This window comes from Ctenopharyngodon idella, chromosome 8 (genome assembly GCF_019924925.1).
Source record: "Ctenopharyngodon idella isolate HZGC_01 chromosome 8, HZGC01, whole genome shotgun sequence".
NCBI lineage: Eukaryota > Metazoa > Chordata > Actinopteri > Cypriniformes > Xenocyprididae > Ctenopharyngodon > Ctenopharyngodon idella.
The window spans coordinates 20,922,195-20,940,091 of record NC_067227.1 but is presented as its reverse complement, the minus strand read 5'-3'; the positions used below and the strand labels follow the sequence as shown (position 1 = coordinate 20,940,091).

The window sequence follows — 17,897 nt, the reverse complement described above, 5'->3', positions numbered from 1 at the left end:
ATATTACTAGTTGTTCTATAATCACAGCAACTATAGAATTACCACAACAAATTAATTTAAGTACTTCAATTCAAGTATAGTATGGTTCAAAAACACTATTTACTATAAATTACTATAGTATATTTTCTCATAAAAAAAAAGTTGTTTCTAGCATGTATTCACCACTAGGAGTCTCTATAACACAAAAGAACGCATTTTTTAACAATGCTATAAACATGGGCGACGCTAGGGAGGGGCTAGCAGGCAGCCCCATAGCACCCCCACAATTTTTTTCAGCAATCATATACAAGTTGTGTGTTATATTTAATAAATAATTTGATAATAAAAACAACAAATGAAATAAAATAAAAACATTTGACTCATTATGCACGCATGACGTGATTTGCAGCTACCTTTGCACTTTCGTAATGTCATGGCATTTTATTTTAAAGTGGAGCTGTTCCTTGTGCCAAGTGCTGCCCCCGACTAAAGATTTTTCTAGTAGTCGTTCATTTAGGCCATTAATCGTTTAGTCACACGTTTATATTAAATTAATTAATATAATAATAGCATACTAAGCCATCCTTTAATAACCTATCTATAGTATGGCGTGATATAGCACATTCCGTGCTCAAGCTCGCGCATAAATCTCGCTACAAAGCACTGGCAAAAGTAATGATTATGAATGCGTTGGGGGAAAAGAACACATTTTAAACTATTTAAACTATAATGCTTTCTGAGTCAGTGTCGGCTGCAAAGATGAAGTTGCCGACCCTAAAATAAATAAATAAAATAAAATAAAAAAAACACGAGATCGCGCGTGCGCCTCCTACCTAAGCGCGCTAATAGGCTACTTTAGATTCCACACTCCTCCGCATTAACACTAACTTACTTTTTGGACCATATAAAGATGCGTTTATTGACTTGTGCAAACTCCTCTCTATATTTGAGAGACCTTTGTCCTGTCTCCGATATTTGAAGACATAAGCTGTGTCCCAATTCAGGGGCTGTGCATGAAAGGGGTGGGGGCTGTGGAGTGGAGGATTGCCAGGTCTGCGCAACAAAACCATCCCAAAAGTAGCGTAATCACAGCACAAGTGTAAAAGTATCCCAATCCCAGACGTGACAACAATGAGCCGAGCGTCGTTACATGGCTAGCGGCTGTGTGACAGACAGCTGACAGTTGACGTTTGTGTGTGCATTTTAAAGTTTCCACTGCCGGCGACGACGGGACACTGGACCTTATGAACAGGTAAAATATAAATGGTCAAACTATGTAATGTTAGTTTTATATCGTTAGCAACTATTAGTTAACCTTGTTTGTTTTTTATGTTAAATGAAACATTTAATTTACATGATGAAAAAATGATTGTATATGTTGTATATGTATAATGTTTCATGTAAAATTATAAGTTGCATAAAAGAAATAAACAATGAACAGAACAATTCTCTTTTATTTACACATGTGAACATACGTAAAAAAAAAAATTCTAACAGAAATTACTACGGCTCATTTACAAATAAATTACATTACAAATATAATGTATACAACTTATGCATTTCATTTTTAACTTAAAAATAAGCTGTACAGAAATTGGGGTGTTTGATTGACAAAGTGACATTTAAATAATATTTATATCGACACATTTTAATGTACCCATTTTATGCACTGTATTCTGTTCTTGAGAAAACTGAAAAAAAAAAAAAAGCGGCCTTTGAAGTGCGATTGTCACCGCGGCGCGAGGAGGGCTGACCTAATTCGAAAGCGACTTCAAATGCACCCTCTCCGTTTCCCCGTGGAATGAAGCGTCCATCTCAAGACACTTCGCGGTCTACCCTATCCCACAATGCATTGCGCGCCGGTGACGACAAGAGTACTGTGTGAATTCACATAAATGTAAGTAATGCCCCGTGTTCACCAATATGTAGCCTAATATCTAAATCAAACTGTAATGTCCATGATGTCCAAAACGTCAGTTTTTCATAAATACAATATTTGTTTCTGAGATGGAATGCAGTTGAATAAAATTCTAAAGTACTGTACTTTAAATTTAGACTTAAATAAAGCTTAAATACAGAGTAAATGTATAAATATGAATGTGTCTATTTTCACAGTTAACGTTTCATTTAACATAAAAAACAAACAAGGTTAAATAGTTGCTAACGATATACATTACATATGTACATATTTTGGTCCAGTGTCCCGTCGTCGCCGGCAGTGAAGCATGTCAAAACTCAATAGAAAGTCATAAAACTTTAAAATGCACACACAAACGTCAACTGTCAGCTGTCTGTCACACAGCCGCAAGCCATGTAACGACGCTCGGCTCATTGTTGCCACGTCTGGGATTGGGATACTTTTACACTTGTGCTGTGATTACGCTACTTTTTGGATGGTTTTGTTGCGCAGACCTGGCAACCCTCCACTCCAAAGCCCCCACCCCTTTCATGCACTCTGAAGTGTGTAGCCCCTGAATTGGGACACAGCTAACGAGAGAAACTACCACCTCGAGAAGTCTGATGATGAGAATCTGAGCTGAGACTAGGTATGTAACAATGAAATGTCGTCCAATTGAGTACTCACTCTCTTAAACTTTAAATCTTGAAAGAAATTATTTGTTTGTGTTTGTGCGTGTCTGTGAACATGATTTAGTGTGGTGAATGTAAACTCAGCTGTCATAAGCAGCGGGAGAGCACCTTTTTAACTTCGTGGTATACTGCATGCTCAAAACATCAGATCATAATCTAATCTTGTGTCGTTTTTGGCTGAACATAAATCAAGTGTTCTTAATAATTGAATAAGTATTCACAACATAAACTAATTCTTAACTGAAACCTAGCCTAATACCATTCTAATCAAAATATCAATCAATCAACCTAGGTGAAATCTTAAACACTTGTCTATGAATAAGGCTTTATTGTGGTACATAGGCAGTCATTTAGGCACAACAATAGTTTTCTGGTTGAATGTTTCGCTCAAGTCTAGAAGGCCCTACATGCCGAACATGAATCAGAATAAGTTCAGGTAATGCACATCTTTAGCAGACCACCCAAAAATCCACTAGAATGCAGGAAATCACATCTACTTAATCCAAAATTTCTCAGGGGGTGGACCTTCAGCTATGTCTGCTTCACAGCATGTAACCAATATTGTCCATCTCCAGAAGGCTGCCCCTATCAACGGCTTTGGGCCTCCCCACAAACCACCAGAATGCAGGGTACAACATCAAATTAATTCTGATATCTGAGCCACCAACTTGTGTGGCTGTGTGCACGGCCTAATTTTGATCGCCCCTGGTTTTTTGAAAAGTTGGCAGGTATGCAACTAACATCGCTAGTTCCGTCGTTACTAACATAGTTTAACAATTTGGTGTTTCCCGAAACCATCGTTCAAACGGAAATCACAAACTTATATGGTTGGAACGACAGCTCTCGAGCTGTGGTTAGAAGCATAGTTTATTGTTTTCATGACATGTGGACTTGATAAATTGTTATCTTGAAGAAAATAAGCAAACTGACATCAAGTACAATGTATATCTTTTATTTCATATATATAAAGAAATGTCATTTACATATTTTAGTTTGTCAAGAGATTTTAAGCACTGTTTTTGAAGAGTGCGCATGTGCGTACATGCTCTGGTACGTAAGAAAATAGAGAATTAATCCTCAGATGCCATGTCTGTAATTTATAGCAAAAAAAATCTAGCATTAATTCAATCTCAAAAAGATTCATTTAAAGAAGTTATTACTCCACCACCAGCGTGACATTATTTACCAACATGGCTGAACGACATGTTCGGGAAACACTCGTGACTAGCTAGTTGATTCGTTCAACAATGCATCATACTGTGGTAGTGCAGGAGCGAGTCGTGTCGTATGGGGAAACGCACCCCAGCTCTAGTACTGTATGAATGCGTGCTCCAAACCACACATGTAACTGTAGTCATGACAGAATTATGAGGAGCAGTAAAAGATGACAAAACACAGGACAACAACAGGCAAAAGATACAGATATACTGATAAAACATTTAATTCTACTTACACAGTCCAGCTCAGTATACTTCCTTTATGGTAAAAGACTGTTATCAACATGCAAAAAATAAAAAAAACACTTCCTGTTTCCTGTAGTAACTGCTTTCATGTGTTCCACTAACACAGAATCAGGTTTTCTGTGTTTTTTCTTCCACATAGAGCTGCATCTGTTTACAGGAAAGTAAGAAAGCATTAGAGAAAATGCTTTAAAATGCTTTTAATTTTTTTCCATTTCAAATAATACTATCAGCACAACAATGTGGGTGAAAAAATTCGCATGAATGTCAAAATGTCTTCAGTGGAAGCAATAAAATCAGACTGTCTGTAGTTGTGAATGTCTCACCTTGAGAATATCAGAAGTCATCGTTTTTAGAGGAATGAGTTTTGCCTCTTCCATGTGAACTTCCTGCTCATCTGCTACAATCCATGGAAAATCCTGTAAAATATACACAAAGCAGATAAAACAAGAATGTGCAGATATGAGAATTTTAAAGCGATAGTTCACCCAAAATGAAAAATTGTCAAAATGTCTTTGTTCTACAGAACAGAAAAGAAGATATTTTGAAGAATGTTGGTAACCAAACAGTTAACAGCAGTGAGTAAATGATGGCAGATTTTTGGTGAACTATGCCATTAAAGAGATAGTTCACCCAAAAATGAAAATTATTCCATGATTTACTTACCCTCAAGCCATCCTAGGTGTATATGAATATCTTGTTTCAGACGAACACAACCGGAAATATATTTAAAAATATATTTTAAATATTTTATTTTACATTTATAAAGTCTTAAATAAGGATACTTGTCTTACACAAATGCATCGATTCACTTCAGAAGGCCTTTATTAACCCCCTGGAGTCATATGGATTCATTTTTTTATGGATGGATATCCATATAATACATGGCTTTAGAATTTGGGGTACGATTCACAACCATTATAAACTTTGAAGAACTAAGATATTTTGGAATTTATCTCCGATTGTGTTCGTCTGAAAGAAGATAGTCATATACACCTAGGATGGCTATTAAGCGAGATTAAACTCGTTAAATATTAAGAAAAAAAGTCAAAATAAAATGTTGAGAATAAACATTACATTTTGAGAATAAAGTCATTATGTTTTGAGAAAAAAAAAAGTTGAAATAAAATGTTGAGAATAAACTCATTAAAGCTTCAGTCCGTAACTTTTTTTGGTTAAAAATGATCCAAAATCAATTTTTGAGCAAGTACATAACCAGCCAGCATTCAAAACTATCTCCTTACCCTAGCCTGATTCACAACGTTAAGCTTGTAATAATGTTTTATGATAAGAGCGGTACTGGTGGGTTTCAATGGGAAATTCGAGCATGCAGCCGTTCATCTTTGCATCATTACGTCACGTCTGTTTACATAAAGAAGGAGTCCGAGCTAGTAGGCTATATCATGTGAGGATGCTGCTTGTAGTGGATCATTTATAGCCTTTTCTCACAGCAGCTGCAATAATTAAACTTATCATTTTGATGGTGGATTGTAATCCAGAAAGATCCAATCATCAGTGACAAGTGGAGATTCACCCGTAGTCAAGAGCAAAAGACTTCAGACTGCGGAGTGGATACAGAAATTGAAATCTACAGGTAACGCTAATACACACTAAATACACAGTCACACAATGCTGATGTTGTTAACATTAACAATTTGAGAACAAAGTATAACAGTAATAATAATTTGCACGGTTTGGCATGATCCGAGCTAATCGATCGTTAGATTTAATCACCATGGTAGCGCGATTTATTGTAGGCCTGATGCTTTTTTCCTCAGTTCATCAGAACAAAAGTGGCAGACATGTTACTTGCTTGTTCAGATGACATTTTCCGGTGAAAATTCTTACTTTGGTCATACATCCAAGACGTAGAATCTGTGTTTCTGAAGTACAGTATCCACCGATGTGGTAACTGACACCAAACATTAGATTCATCCGCACGGAGTTGTGCCGAAGCACAACGCACATAACGATAATAATTTCGCATATAACTGCAATTGCAAGTTTCAAACAGAGATGGCGACAAAGAGGCAAAACTTCCGGACTACAGCTTTAAATTTTGAGAATAAAGTCATTATGTTTCGAGAAAAAACTCTGTCATGTCCTCTATCAGTATGCAATGAACATGACACTGTTCGAATGTGTTTATTCTCGACATTTTATTATCGACTTTTTTCTCGAAATTTAACGAGTTTTTTTTCTAAACATAAACATTTTATTTAGACTTTTTTTCTCTAAATTTAACAAGTTGCTTAATAATGACTTTAATCTCCAGATGGTTTTATTTTTTTTTATTATTGCTTGGCCGTAATCCTCTTCCGTACAGTTTATATCTCACAATTCTGAAAAGAAAAAGTCAGAATTGCGAGATATAAACTCGTAATTGCAAGAAAAAAAGTCTGAATTGTGAGATAAATTTGTAATTACCTTTTTAATTTTTATTCCATGGCAGAATAAAAAATTTTTACCTCACAATTCTAACTTTTTTCCTTGCAATTGTGAGTTTATATCTCACAATTCTGATTTTTTCCCACTTAAAAAGGGTTGAAAACATACTGTATTAACTGTATTAACACACCTTGATGACCTGAACTTTCTCCATGTTTCTTGTGGCAGCTTCCCTGGTGTGTACCAGCACTGTGAAGGTACATCCTGCAGAGAGAAAAAAGCTGCACAATTTAAATGTAAATCTATTAAAACTTTATTTAATAAGTGTAAGGTCATTATCTGGGTAGCTTAGTTTGTGGCGAAGGCTGAGCTACCTGGAGGATTGTTGTCTAGAACAGCGTCACACACACTGATTTTTAGGATCACTGCTCTCAGCAGCTGCTCCACATGGGACAGCAGAGTCTCTGAGCTGACACAGAAAAACCCAACATACACGTATGAAAGACACATAATGTTTGCTTCAAAAATACCGAACCCAATGTCACTCACCTGATGGACAGCAGTGGAGGCTGTGAGATCTCAAACACAAATCTCTCTACTGGATGGTGCTCTTTATCCATGATCACCACTACAACCTTCTCAGCCTCATTCTGCACAAACAACATCAAACATGTCTTATCCACTCACTGTTTTGTATAGATGGAAAGATTTGAATTCATATTGCTTACCTTGTTTTTTTTAAAAAATATGTATATTAATAAAATATGAAATAAAAAAAACTCACCTTCTCAATCAGTGGCTTGACACAATGGAGAGTGTCTTGAATGTACTGATTTAACTCAGGATGGCATGACATCTGTCAAATTAAATATAAGTGGACAAATCATCACTTCCATTCAGCACTACCTTTGGGCTCTTAAATACAAGGACATCAACACCATTTTCTCCATTTCTCTTTTCCAACTGCATGCTGAATAACCAAAGCAGTGCTCTCTTGTGCTGAATCATGCTATAATATTTCCAAAAAGCATTGACTTACAAATGCATCACAGAGCTATCATCAATCTTGAAAACATTACCTGCACAGGTACGTTGTACTTCTTCCTTTTCTGAAAGATACCAGATGGATAAACTTCTCTGACATAGAGGATGAGGTGAATGGCCACTTCCAAAAACTCACACAGAATGTCAGCAACAACTGTAAGTGAGCAATATAATCAGAATACTCACAAAGTCGTCATTTGAAAGCTGTACCGTGCAGTAAATTTACAAATGAACTGCGATTTACCTTGGCCAAAATTAAGATCCTGCCTCGTCAGAGTGGCCATAGTGAAATAGCCAAAAATAGATGCAACAATCTTTAATGAACTGATGATAGTCTCACATATCAGCGATCATGAGTGGTTGCTGCAGTTTACGTGTGGTAGAGTGTTGTATTCAGGAATAAATGTAAAAGCGTCCTCTGCGAAAAATCTTACTGCAATACATTCAGTTCTATTATTTATAAAATGTCTGTCATCCGCAAATAAATATTAAATAAACATACATTTAATAAAAACAACACATCCCCCGAACGTTTGTTTCTTGAAGGATGTTTACAATTTTCTTCTGAACCTGCAGTAGAACAGTAGCGCTATATGGCTTAAGTGCTTGTGCTGCCCCCCACCGGAGTGGATGAACGTGACAAAGCACCATAGCACTTAAACCTACTACAGAATTGAATAGGGGAGTGATTTTGAGGTTTTTATTATACTCAGCTTTTTTGTGAATCAAAGAAATATACTAGTGTGATTATTAAATATTGTAAAATATTACTGCTTTTAATGAAATATATTCATTTAATAATATGGCACACTAGTTCTTCACAATAATAAGTCTACTTCACTCAGGGTACAAGATAAGATTTTTTTTATTAACCGGGATAGCAGTTTAGGGATTTCATTTATGACAGGCTGTGAGCAAAGGTTACCTAAATGACCTCATGGACCCACTGCTCTTTAAATGACACATATAAGACAGTGTGAGAGACTAAGGATTTGATGACTTCCCAGTTGATGTCCTGAGAACCTGTGAGTATTCAAATTACTCTTCAATCGGCAGACAGATTTGCAAATAAAGTATGAAAAATAATTTGATCAATATTTTGATTATAACATACTATATGTGATGCAGTACAAATTTAGAATTTGGGGCAAAACAAAACTCTTTAAGAAGGAAACATATGAATACAAAATATAGACATATTATATGTACAATAGACCTCAGTCACTAACATAACATGCTTTATATTATTAATTAACTCTTCTTTTTCACGGATAACTAGACTGTTGAATGATTTACTTTCCAAGACACAGCCAAGCCCATTACCTGAAAGTAAATAAAGCTTTGTCTGTTATTAAGCTCTGCAAAATCACTTTCCTGAAATGATTTTATGTCTAAAAGTTGAAGGATAAGCTTTTGTTTAAATAGCTTGCTAGTAGCTTTTCCTTTTTAATTTTGCTTTCTTTGTTGCTGACTTTGAGGAGCAGAAAGCTGGAGGAAAATGGAGTCCAATGAGGCAAGTGTTCAATACAACCGCTGGAGCGAAGACAACATGAATATGCGAGTACCGCAATCACAGTCCAGACTGACTGGGTGAGAATCTGCTCTATATGAATCTAGTGTTCAGAGAACTGAAAAATAAACAGTGTTAAAACATAGCTTCATAAGTTGTTAGTAAGATAACTCATGTCAATCACATCTGTGCCTATACAGACTCTATAACAGTCTGTGCACTGGACGGCTGGGTATTGGGCTGAAAGTGGCAGCATGTTTGACCGTGGTGGTAGTTATATACATAGCTGGATACATCACAGGATACTACGTTCACAGAGGCTGATGAGGACACTCCACATATCTTGAAGGAACTGGATATTGAAAAAACAGGCTGCTATTTGAATTATAGCTACAATATGAATCATGTCCATCAAGAAAGCACTTGATTTATTGATGTTTATCATAGTACCAACATTCATCAATTTTATTTTATTTTATTTTTTTAAAAATGGGCTACTCTGCAACTCAGACATATACATTACATTTATTTTAACTCAATATCTTAACCAATTAAATATAACAAATAAACAAATAAAAATCTTCAGTCAAAAACAGACCAGATTTTATTTTATTTTATTTTTAAATGTCAGTGAATCTAAATCTCACCATCTCATGTTCAAAAAACATTATAGAAGTCACAACACATACAGTTTGCTATTATGGCAATACTAAAAAATTATAAAGTTATAAAAAAGAACAGTAAACACTTTAAAATGAGGTTAAATTGGTTAACATTAGTTAATGCATTAGTTATTATAAACTAAAGTGAACAACACTTTCACAGCAGCATTTATTAATCTAGGGCAATATTTCTACACTACCATTCAAAAATTAAGGGCCACTAAGAATTTTTAAAAGAAATTAATACTTTCAGCAAGTATACACTGAATTGACTGTGGTTCTTTTTTACTTTCTATTCATAAAAAAGACAAAAATGTATCATGGTTTCCACAAAAATATTAAGAAGCACAACTGTTTTTAACACTGATAATAATATCAATTGTTTCTGAAGCACCAAATCATCATATTAGAATGATTTCTGAAGGATCATGTGACACTGAAGACTGGAGTAATGATGCTGAAAATTCAGCTTTGCCGTCACAAGAAAATGACATAAATTACATAATTATATATATATATATATATATATATAACATTTTTCACAATATTACCATTTTCTGTATTTTGATCAAAAATATCTTACCGACCCCAAACCTTTTTTTGAACAGTATACTAAGACAACTTTTCACATTGAAGTTACTGTTTTAAGAATAAACAAGACACTTAATGCATTAACTAATGTTACCAAATTAAATATTCTTACATCAGTCCTGGTCATAGATGATTTTAATAGTATCCACATCCTGCTCTACTCGTGTTTGATCAATAATCTCATCTTTTAATGGAGAAAACAAGCTTGCATTTACTTTGACGATCCACGCTGTGATCCGTTGGTTAGTATAATACTCATCCTCCTGATTGTCTATCATTTCATTCATGTCCTTCTCATTTTCCATCTCAATAGCCGAGTCAGAGAGCGTCCGCACAGGTCTGCCCTTAGATACACTCGCTGTGTCCCTTATCCTTTCTTTCATCGCTTCTCTGTCATTGGCACTGACGTTGCTGGGCTCTACACCCAGAGATCCATCCTGTGGCTGCCCTGCTGATGGATCAGAAATCTTCAAGCTGTCCTGTCTCAGTTCTTGGTTCTGAACCAGCACTCTCTCATTAAAGACTGCCAGCCCGCTGCAGATCAACTGGGCGGTTGCAGTCAGCTGACATCCCTGCTTTTGTCTGCTAAACAATGCCTTGTCCATCTTTACGCTGGAGAACAAGATATTGGCTTTCTTCTCCTGACATCCTACCCTCCAGCTTGGCACACAGGTTTTTGCACTAGACATGGAGATGGTAGATATTCTTGGGCTGTAAATTGGAGGCAGTGAGCTACTCTTTGCCAAAGTCCTGCCATCACTCCCTTTCGGCATTAAAATCTTCTGAGTTTTGCAGGTTTGATCTTTACCATTGCTGGCCAATTTTCCCTCTGATGATAAATGGTTGGATCCCTTTGTTCCAATCAACTCGAGACAAATGGGCACAGATGGGCTGGAGGTCTTAAGAGTCTCAAGCTTATGGAAATTGTCTTGGATGCCATTATGAGTTTCGTTAGATCCATTCTTCCATCTTGTCCTGCGGTCCCAACTGTCAGTTCTCTGGTCACTCTGGGTCATTTTTATAACTTTTTAATAAGACCTTAGCAAAATAGTCTGCTGTCAATGTCATGTGCCATGATGGACTGTTCCGAGAGACAAAGTCCTACTTGCATCTCTTATAGACAGCTCAGACTTACTCTCCTCCTCTTTACATTTCCTGAGTCCACCAGTCATCTGATCTGTAACCAAACCCGGAGCATTCATGTGCTCCATGGGCACAAACAAACACAGGATGCAAACAATGTTAAGTGTTCACTAAAAATGTTTGAATATGTGCATTTTTAAAGTGGTTAATGCTAACCTTACTTATGAGTTTAAACTACTAGTTTTGATATTGATGCAGATGTTTTCCATCCAGGACTAAAATTCCTTACAGTCAACTTGAGGTAAAAACCTTATTCAAGTGCATAAACATGATGTAAGATTTCACTGTATAATTCTATAGGTCACCCAATAGAGAAATTCAAGACAAAGTAACTAATTCATATTAAATTATATCAGAAGTATATATCTGTGTTCCATAAACACAAAAGCTTGCTGCTTTTTTTTTTGGAATAGACACCTTAGGGAGTGTAAATGAAAACCACTACATATAATATTTAAATTAATGTTTTAATAGCTGTTTTAATTGGATTACAGACAGAATTTTATGGAAAGTGGTTTAAATGCATTGCAAAATTACAATGAAAAAATGAATTTTGTTATCGGATGACTGTTAGATTGCTGACGTCAGACATCAAGTCAGTTTTTGATGGGTAGACCACTTTAAGGTTTCCCTCTACGTCCACAACCTTCACTTGTAGTACGGTCAGCTCAGGGGAGGCCAGGTTCTCTGCGGGACCACCTGAAATCACATTTGCCTCTTCATCCGAGCCCACGTCGTCCTTGGATTCAAAGGCTAATTTATTAAGCTCTGCCATTTTCTGAAATATAAACAAGAATAGTCAGAAAATTCATGTTGTTTTCCAATGCAAAAAGGCTACAATGAATTCTTAAAGGAAAACGCTTGTTTAGTCTGAAGTGCCTTAGATGCTTTAGAAACTATGTGAAACCAGATGCATTTAAACAGCAGGAGCAGATTCTCTTGGTACTCAGTAATAGCATAATTGCTGATGAAAGTCATTTGAATGCACTGACCCAGATGATAACTGATTCAATGTCACTGAAAGTGTGATAATTCAGAGTCTTATGTTATCTTATAGTAAAATATTCAGTAGTTATTTGAGCCGTCGTTAAATAAGGAACGTGCGAAAGTGGGACAGGTCATTTGTATCATGGAGGAAATCTCATTGCTGCAATCTAAACCAAATGCTCGGTTTTATCTTCCATGTCACGTTTCACGGTTTTCCATTATGTCAGGTACTTTTTTAATTGCAAAAATTGGAAAATTGAAACAAATGCTATAATGTAGGAACATTAATTGAATTAAAAGGACAACTTGACTAAATATATCAACAGCAATCAGGGGCTCTGGAATTGCATTTTGTGATGGTGCAATGCCCCCGAGACACTGTACACCAAGTGTGTGTGTGACTGCAGAAAGATGAGCTCATTTCTTCCACAAGGGTATCAGCATTCAAAAGCTGTGCAGTCAAATATCATAATAGCGCTAACCCAATCCTGCACTCTTACAGGGCAGACTCAAATCAGTGCCCCTACTGTACAGCATGTCAGATAGTTCATATAAAATATTGTACATTATTTACAGCATAGCATATTTTCTTAGCGATAGATGCTATTTACACTGCAAATAGCGATGGATGCTATTTACACTAAGTGTAATTAGCAATATATTCTATTTGCACTAAGTGACAATAGTAGCATTTTCTTAGCAATATGCTATTTACAATAGGTGAAAATAGCGATAGATTCTGTTTACACCATGTGAAAGTATCAGTTCTTTGCAGTAAGAGTAAATAGTAATTAGATGCCATCTAAACTTTATATTGGCAGATACTATTTGCACCTCAGTATTTTTGTACATTAACAGGATGCAATAATATCATAGAGTGTAAATGATTATATTTATTACAATTATTAAATGGATGCTGCCTTGGGAGAATAAAAACCCTCCCTACAACTTCCTCTAACCCTACCCAATAAACACTTTTAATATTATTAAACACTCGTTCGCAGTTTATTTCCACTTTTAGAACATTATTTGCATTTTTATTGAAAATAAATGCAAGCTTGGCAAAAGGCGGAGTCGAACCTGCGTCGATCGCGTTAAAAGTCAAGTCTGCGAGCATTACTCCCTACTGCTGCGCCACTGAAGACATTGAATCCTGCAAGTTTTTTTTTTTTTTTTTTAAACTTGAGTGGCCCAACCAGACATTAGTGGGCAGAGCTAGTGTAAATAGCGTTTACCAACAAGGAACGCTATTTGCACTTAGTGTAAATAGACACTCCGTTTATTATATTACTGTGTGTTCATATGTGAATAAACAAAAATGCTAAATTAAATATTTAAAATAAAACAAATGAAAATATGTAGTATAAAATAATAAAATTACATAAAACACTAGTGATATCTTACTATTATTAGTGCATCCATGACATCTTTACAGATCTGCAGACTGGTGGAGCTGGTCACTTCTAAAAACAGCTCTTGTGTGGTCTTCCTTATCTGTAGAGACAGAAGTTTACAAAAAATTATGTTTGGCAAAAGACTTAAAATAAATAATAATTTTAAAATAATTTTGTCATAGTTATTCTTCTCTTTTAAATGTCTACACACAGACATTTGCATTGACAAGAATGTATGAATAAGGACAAGAATAAATCATAAATGTCATAACCATATAAAGCCATAAAATCAGTCAAGTCTGATTATGCCATCCACCTTCATCATCAAGACCCAAAATAACCTCTGCACACTTCACTTAATTTGCATAGATTACCTTCGTCCTCTCGCTGTTTGTGATTGGTGGAAATGAGACCACATGATCCTCTGCGTCAACCAAGCAGGGGTAGAGATCTTTCCCATCAAGAAGTTGAAGGTATCTGTGATGAAAAATTAAAAGTCGGGAATACGTTCATGACATGCTGAATAATAAATAACGCTGAATAATGAGCTCAGTATTTGCACTTAGTGTTCTGTGCAATGCAATTACATGGATGAAATTACACCAATTACCCACAACAACATGATCGGTGTCTGACAAACGAGGGATATTTTTCGGATCACTTAGAAAGGGCTTAGATAGTAAACAACGCAGTTAGGGAGCATGACATGGTCTCTATTTTTTTTGCAATTGGAAATAATGTTAAATTTATAAGCTTTAGAAGCACAAAACCTTCTGCATTCTTTTGCTTGAGAGATTGTGCCCTCTACTGTTTCAATATGTACTGCATACAAGTCATTATAATACTAAATATTTGCAACTATTAATATTATACAATCAGGCATGTAATATGTGTTTTCTTACTTGTGGAGTCCTGAAACGTTTTGTCGTTTTTTCTGTTTTCTCTGTTCATCTGCTTCCTGTTGAAGTTGCTTCAGCAGTTCAGCTGCCTTTATCTCCTTACGACCCAGAGGAACTATCTACACATATTTCCAAAATAAAACAATTCATATATATCAATATTATCAAAGTACTGTTTTGTAGGTATGTTTACATGTGGTGGTAATGTTTCAATGAAAATTTGTGTCATTAATTTTTCATTATGTAGCAAGCAAACATTTTATAAACACAATAAGGCACTCAAGGACATGGTGTATTGTGAATATAGTCAGCTGAAGGGGTTTGTGTCACTATATTTACATTTAGCATAAAGTGTCTCTTAGCTTATTGCGTAAGCCTGTTCTCTGGCAAATAAATGAAACCATCAATTATGCGAATGAAGCAACGTAACACATCCTATTGTCCTACAGCCTGCGGCCTCTTAGAGAGGTGCCGAATTCACTGTCAACACAAAAGAAACAACAGCGAGAAAAAGGACTGTTCATTTATTATTAAAAACTGAGGATTATGGGACTTCTCTGTGCCATTAGTCAGCTGGTGGCTTTGAAACCAGATTCTCACCATTCATAAAAACTGTATCGACAACGGTTATTAAATATTCATTGTTCCTTCATTGTTTGACTGTTATGCAACTAGTGGAGATGCTCTGATTGATGAGTTACGCAACAAACTAGAGAGACATGTATGATTGTAAAAGATCAAGACTGTTTAATTGTGTTGAATTAAGGATTTATTCTAAATGTACATAAGAATATGAGGTATGAACCATAACATGCCAAGCAAAAGAGTGATAAAATGCCTCACATACCATCAATTTATCTGGTGACCTGACGTCATACGTCAGAGGAGCCTTTAGTAAGCCCAGGTCATGAGTTGCGATGGTTGCCGTTGTCCTTTTGGCACAAATATCATCATGAAGTTTGGTCTGCAGACAGAATAGTAATACAGGAATATTTATAGAAGCTTATATAAAATGAATCAGAAACAGATAGAACACATTATGTTTGATGAAACCTGTGTCACCTGAGCAACTAGAAATCGCTTGAGTGCATTTCCTTGTCTGAGGTTCATGCCTTTTACAATACAGCACACAATGTATGGCCGGACATCCTTGATGCCTGCGGAAACTTTCACCGTAACAGCTGTGGGTGCTTCGGATGCGTGCAGAACTCTCACAACCATCCGATTAAGCTCATCCACTTCCTCTGCCTCTTTTTTCCCTTTCTGCTTCGCAGCGCTTTTCTTCTTGGAGACGTTACGGCCAGTGTCAACCTTCTCGCCCACCTCTCCATCCTGTTGCTTGCCTTTGCCTTTTCCCCTCCCTCCTGCCCTCAGGTAGTCTAGGACTGATTTGGTCTGGCAACCATTCACCATCTTCTCAAGCCTCTTGTCCTTCAGCTTGTTCCCTTTAAAATTGGTCTCTTTCAGCTTGGAGCAGTCGGCCAACTCGTACGGAAGCTCTTGGAGCTTGTTGCTGGAGAGATCCAAAACCTGAGAAAGTGGGATGCATGAGAAGATGCTGGAGACATTCAACCCTGGAAATTTAAATAATACTAATGCTCATTAATATACAGTAATGTCCAAATATTCTGAGACCACTAGTGAAATGCTTGCATTTTCCATTACTTTCTAATTTAATAATTTAGATATTTTAAATTTGTTAAAAAATTTAATTAAATTTTATTATATATATATATATATATATATATATATATATATATATATATATATTATACTAGATTTTATTTGATTTTTTTCTGAGTACATAGTTCACCACCTACAATCTTTAAAAAATAAATAAATAAATAAAATAAAAGAATCACACAACTGACTACTTAAATTAAATTTAAAAGGTCTAAAAGTCTGAGACCAATAGTGGAATGCTTCTATTTAACTGAAGACTGGAGCAATGGCTGATGAAAATTCAGCTTTGCAACACAGAAATAAATTATATTTTAAAGTACATTAAAATAGAAAACCATTATTTTAAATTGTAATATTATTTCAGATTATTACAGTTTTTTTCTGTATTTTTGATCAAATAAATGCAGGCTTGATGAACATAAGATACTTGTTTAAAAACATTAAAAATAGTAATGTGTCCAAACTTTTGACCGTTGTGTGTATAAAAAATAAATAAAAAATAATATAATATATATAAAAATTTGAGAACACCACCTACAATCTTTAGAATTATTTCTAAAAATCACAATTGATTATTGATATTTAATGAGATGGTTCAATAAATACACCCATTTAATATTCTTTTCTAATTTAATTTAAAAATTTATTTATTTATTTATTTATTATTATTATTATTATTTTTATTTTTATTTTTTTACAAATTACAGGCCTATTATCAGCATAAAAAAAAGACTAAAAATATATGTTTCCATAAAAATAAATAAATAAATAATAGTAATAGGGAATTATGCTTTACTTTAGTAGCCTACGTAATACACCACCTTCACTCTTTGGAATTGTTTTCAAAATTACAACTAATTGCAATTTGTATTTTCTGAACCATTTATATATTAAATTCAAAGAAAGTATAATTTCAAGTGGATTTCACTAATAAATGAAACGCACCTTCAGTGCAGGCAGGTTATGAACTTCACTGCTCAGCTCCTCTATCGCGTTTTCTGATGCAATAATGCTGCTGAGGAGCTCCAGCTTGGAGCACCATAAGTCTTCTGGGAGCCGTGAGAGCGCATTTTTAGACACATTGATGCTGGCGAGCTTCACACACTTGCTCAGACCATCCGGTAGAGCAGTGATGCTATTGCAGCTGACATTTAAAGTGTTGAGCTCGCTCAATGCACAGATCTCCTCGGGCAAAGCCTGCAGCTGGTTGACAGACAAATCCAGGACCTTTATCGTCTTCAGATCACCGATGCTTTTTGGGACTGAAGTGAGCTTGTTCCTGCAGAGGATCAGACTCTGTAGATGAGACAGATGTCTGATGTTTTCGTGGATCTCATGTAAACTGGGACATTGACTGATCTCCAGGTAGTTCAGAAGCGAGAGTGAATAAAGGCGCGCGTGAAGTCCGCCGCTGTCCTGTATCTTTTTATCAACCGCTGAACCTTGAAGCACCAGCTCACGTCTGTTCTCCTTTTCTGCTTTTTCTATTTCTGGCCAAATATTCAGTGAGCTGTTCTCTTCAGCCATGCTGTCCAACGTAACCCCGAACGTGGATACAACCCGGAAGC

General features: G+C 35.7%; 3 protein-coding genes across 4 annotated transcripts; 1 reads left to right on the top strand and 2 right to left on the bottom strand.

Moving 5' to 3' along the window:
• Positions 1 to 3,504: 3,504 nt before the first annotated feature.
• Positions 3,505 to 8,058, bottom strand: mad2l2 (mitotic arrest deficient 2 like 2). Its single transcript, XM_051904574.1, has 8 exons — positions 7,705 to 8,058; positions 7,496 to 7,614; positions 7,201 to 7,272; positions 6,966 to 7,066; positions 6,791 to 6,885; positions 6,607 to 6,680; positions 4,355 to 4,447; positions 3,505 to 4,178 (listed from the first exon to the last, which is right to left on the bottom strand). Exons 1-8 carry the CDS (start codon positions 7,742 to 7,744, stop codon positions 4,140 to 4,142), a joined length of 633 nt encoding a protein of 210 aa, XP_051760534.1. The 5' UTR covers positions 7,745 to 8,058; the 3' UTR covers positions 3,505 to 4,139.
• Positions 8,059 to 8,348: 290 nt separating this feature from the next.
• smim1 (small integral membrane protein 1) lies at positions 8,349 to 9,450 on the top strand. Of its 2 annotated transcripts, none has more exons than XM_051904576.1 (3): positions 8,349 to 8,485; positions 8,945 to 9,050; positions 9,171 to 9,450. In XM_051904576.1, exons 2-3 carry the CDS (start codon positions 8,959 to 8,961, stop codon positions 9,292 to 9,294), a joined length of 216 nt encoding a protein of 71 aa, XP_051760536.1. In that variant the 5' UTR covers positions 8,349 to 8,485; positions 8,945 to 8,958; the 3' UTR covers positions 9,295 to 9,450. The 2 variants fall into 2 exon arrangements, with proteins under 2 accessions (XP_051760536.1, XP_051760537.1); XM_051904577.1 differs by having other exon boundaries at positions 8,358 to 8,485; positions 8,939 to 9,050.
• Positions 9,451 to 11,814: 2,364 nt separating this feature from the next.
• On the bottom strand, positions 11,815 to 17,892 carry lrrc47 (leucine rich repeat containing 47). The gene is made up of 7 exons (XM_051904533.1): positions 17,275 to 17,892; positions 15,709 to 16,176; positions 15,494 to 15,610; positions 14,650 to 14,765; positions 14,122 to 14,224; positions 13,758 to 13,847; positions 11,815 to 12,144 (listed from the first exon to the last, which is right to left on the bottom strand). The coding sequence occupies exons 1-7, from the start codon at positions 17,854 to 17,856 to the stop codon at positions 11,923 to 11,925; spliced, it is 1,698 nt and encodes a 565-aa protein (XP_051760493.1). The 5' UTR covers positions 17,857 to 17,892; the 3' UTR covers positions 11,815 to 11,922.
• Positions 17,893 to 17,897: the final 5 nt, after the last annotated feature.

Coding starts and splice junctions, on each gene's coding strand:
- mad2l2 (XM_051904574.1), bottom strand. CDS start 7,744: ATGGCCACTCTGACGAGGCAGGATCTTAATTTTGGCCAAG. Junction 7,615..7,704: donor GGATCTTAATTTTGGCCAAG/GTAAATCGCAGT, acceptor GCTCACTTACAG/TTGTTGCTGACATTCTGTGT. Junction 4,179..4,354: donor TGACTTCTGATATTCTCAAG/GTGAGACATTCA, acceptor TCCTGTAAACAG/ATGCAGCTCTATGTGGAAGA.
- smim1 (XM_051904576.1), top strand. CDS start 8,959: ATGGAGTCCAATGAGGCAAGTGTTCAATACAACCGCTGGAGCGAAGAC. Junction 9,051..9,170: donor TCACAGTCCAGACTGACTGG/GTGAGAATCTGC, acceptor GTGCCTATACAG/ACTCTATAACAGTCTGTGCA.
- lrrc47 (XM_051904533.1), bottom strand. CDS start 17,856: ATGGCTGAAGAGAACAGCTCACTGAATATTTGGCCAGAAATAGAAAAA. Junction 14,766..15,493: donor GGTCACCAGATAAATTGATG/GTATGTGAGGCA, acceptor AAATATGTGTAG/ATAGTTCCTCTGGGTCGTAA. Junction 12,145..13,757: donor TCATGGATGCACTAATAATA/GTAAGATATCAC, acceptor TTTATATTTCAG/AAAATGGCAGAGCTTAATAA.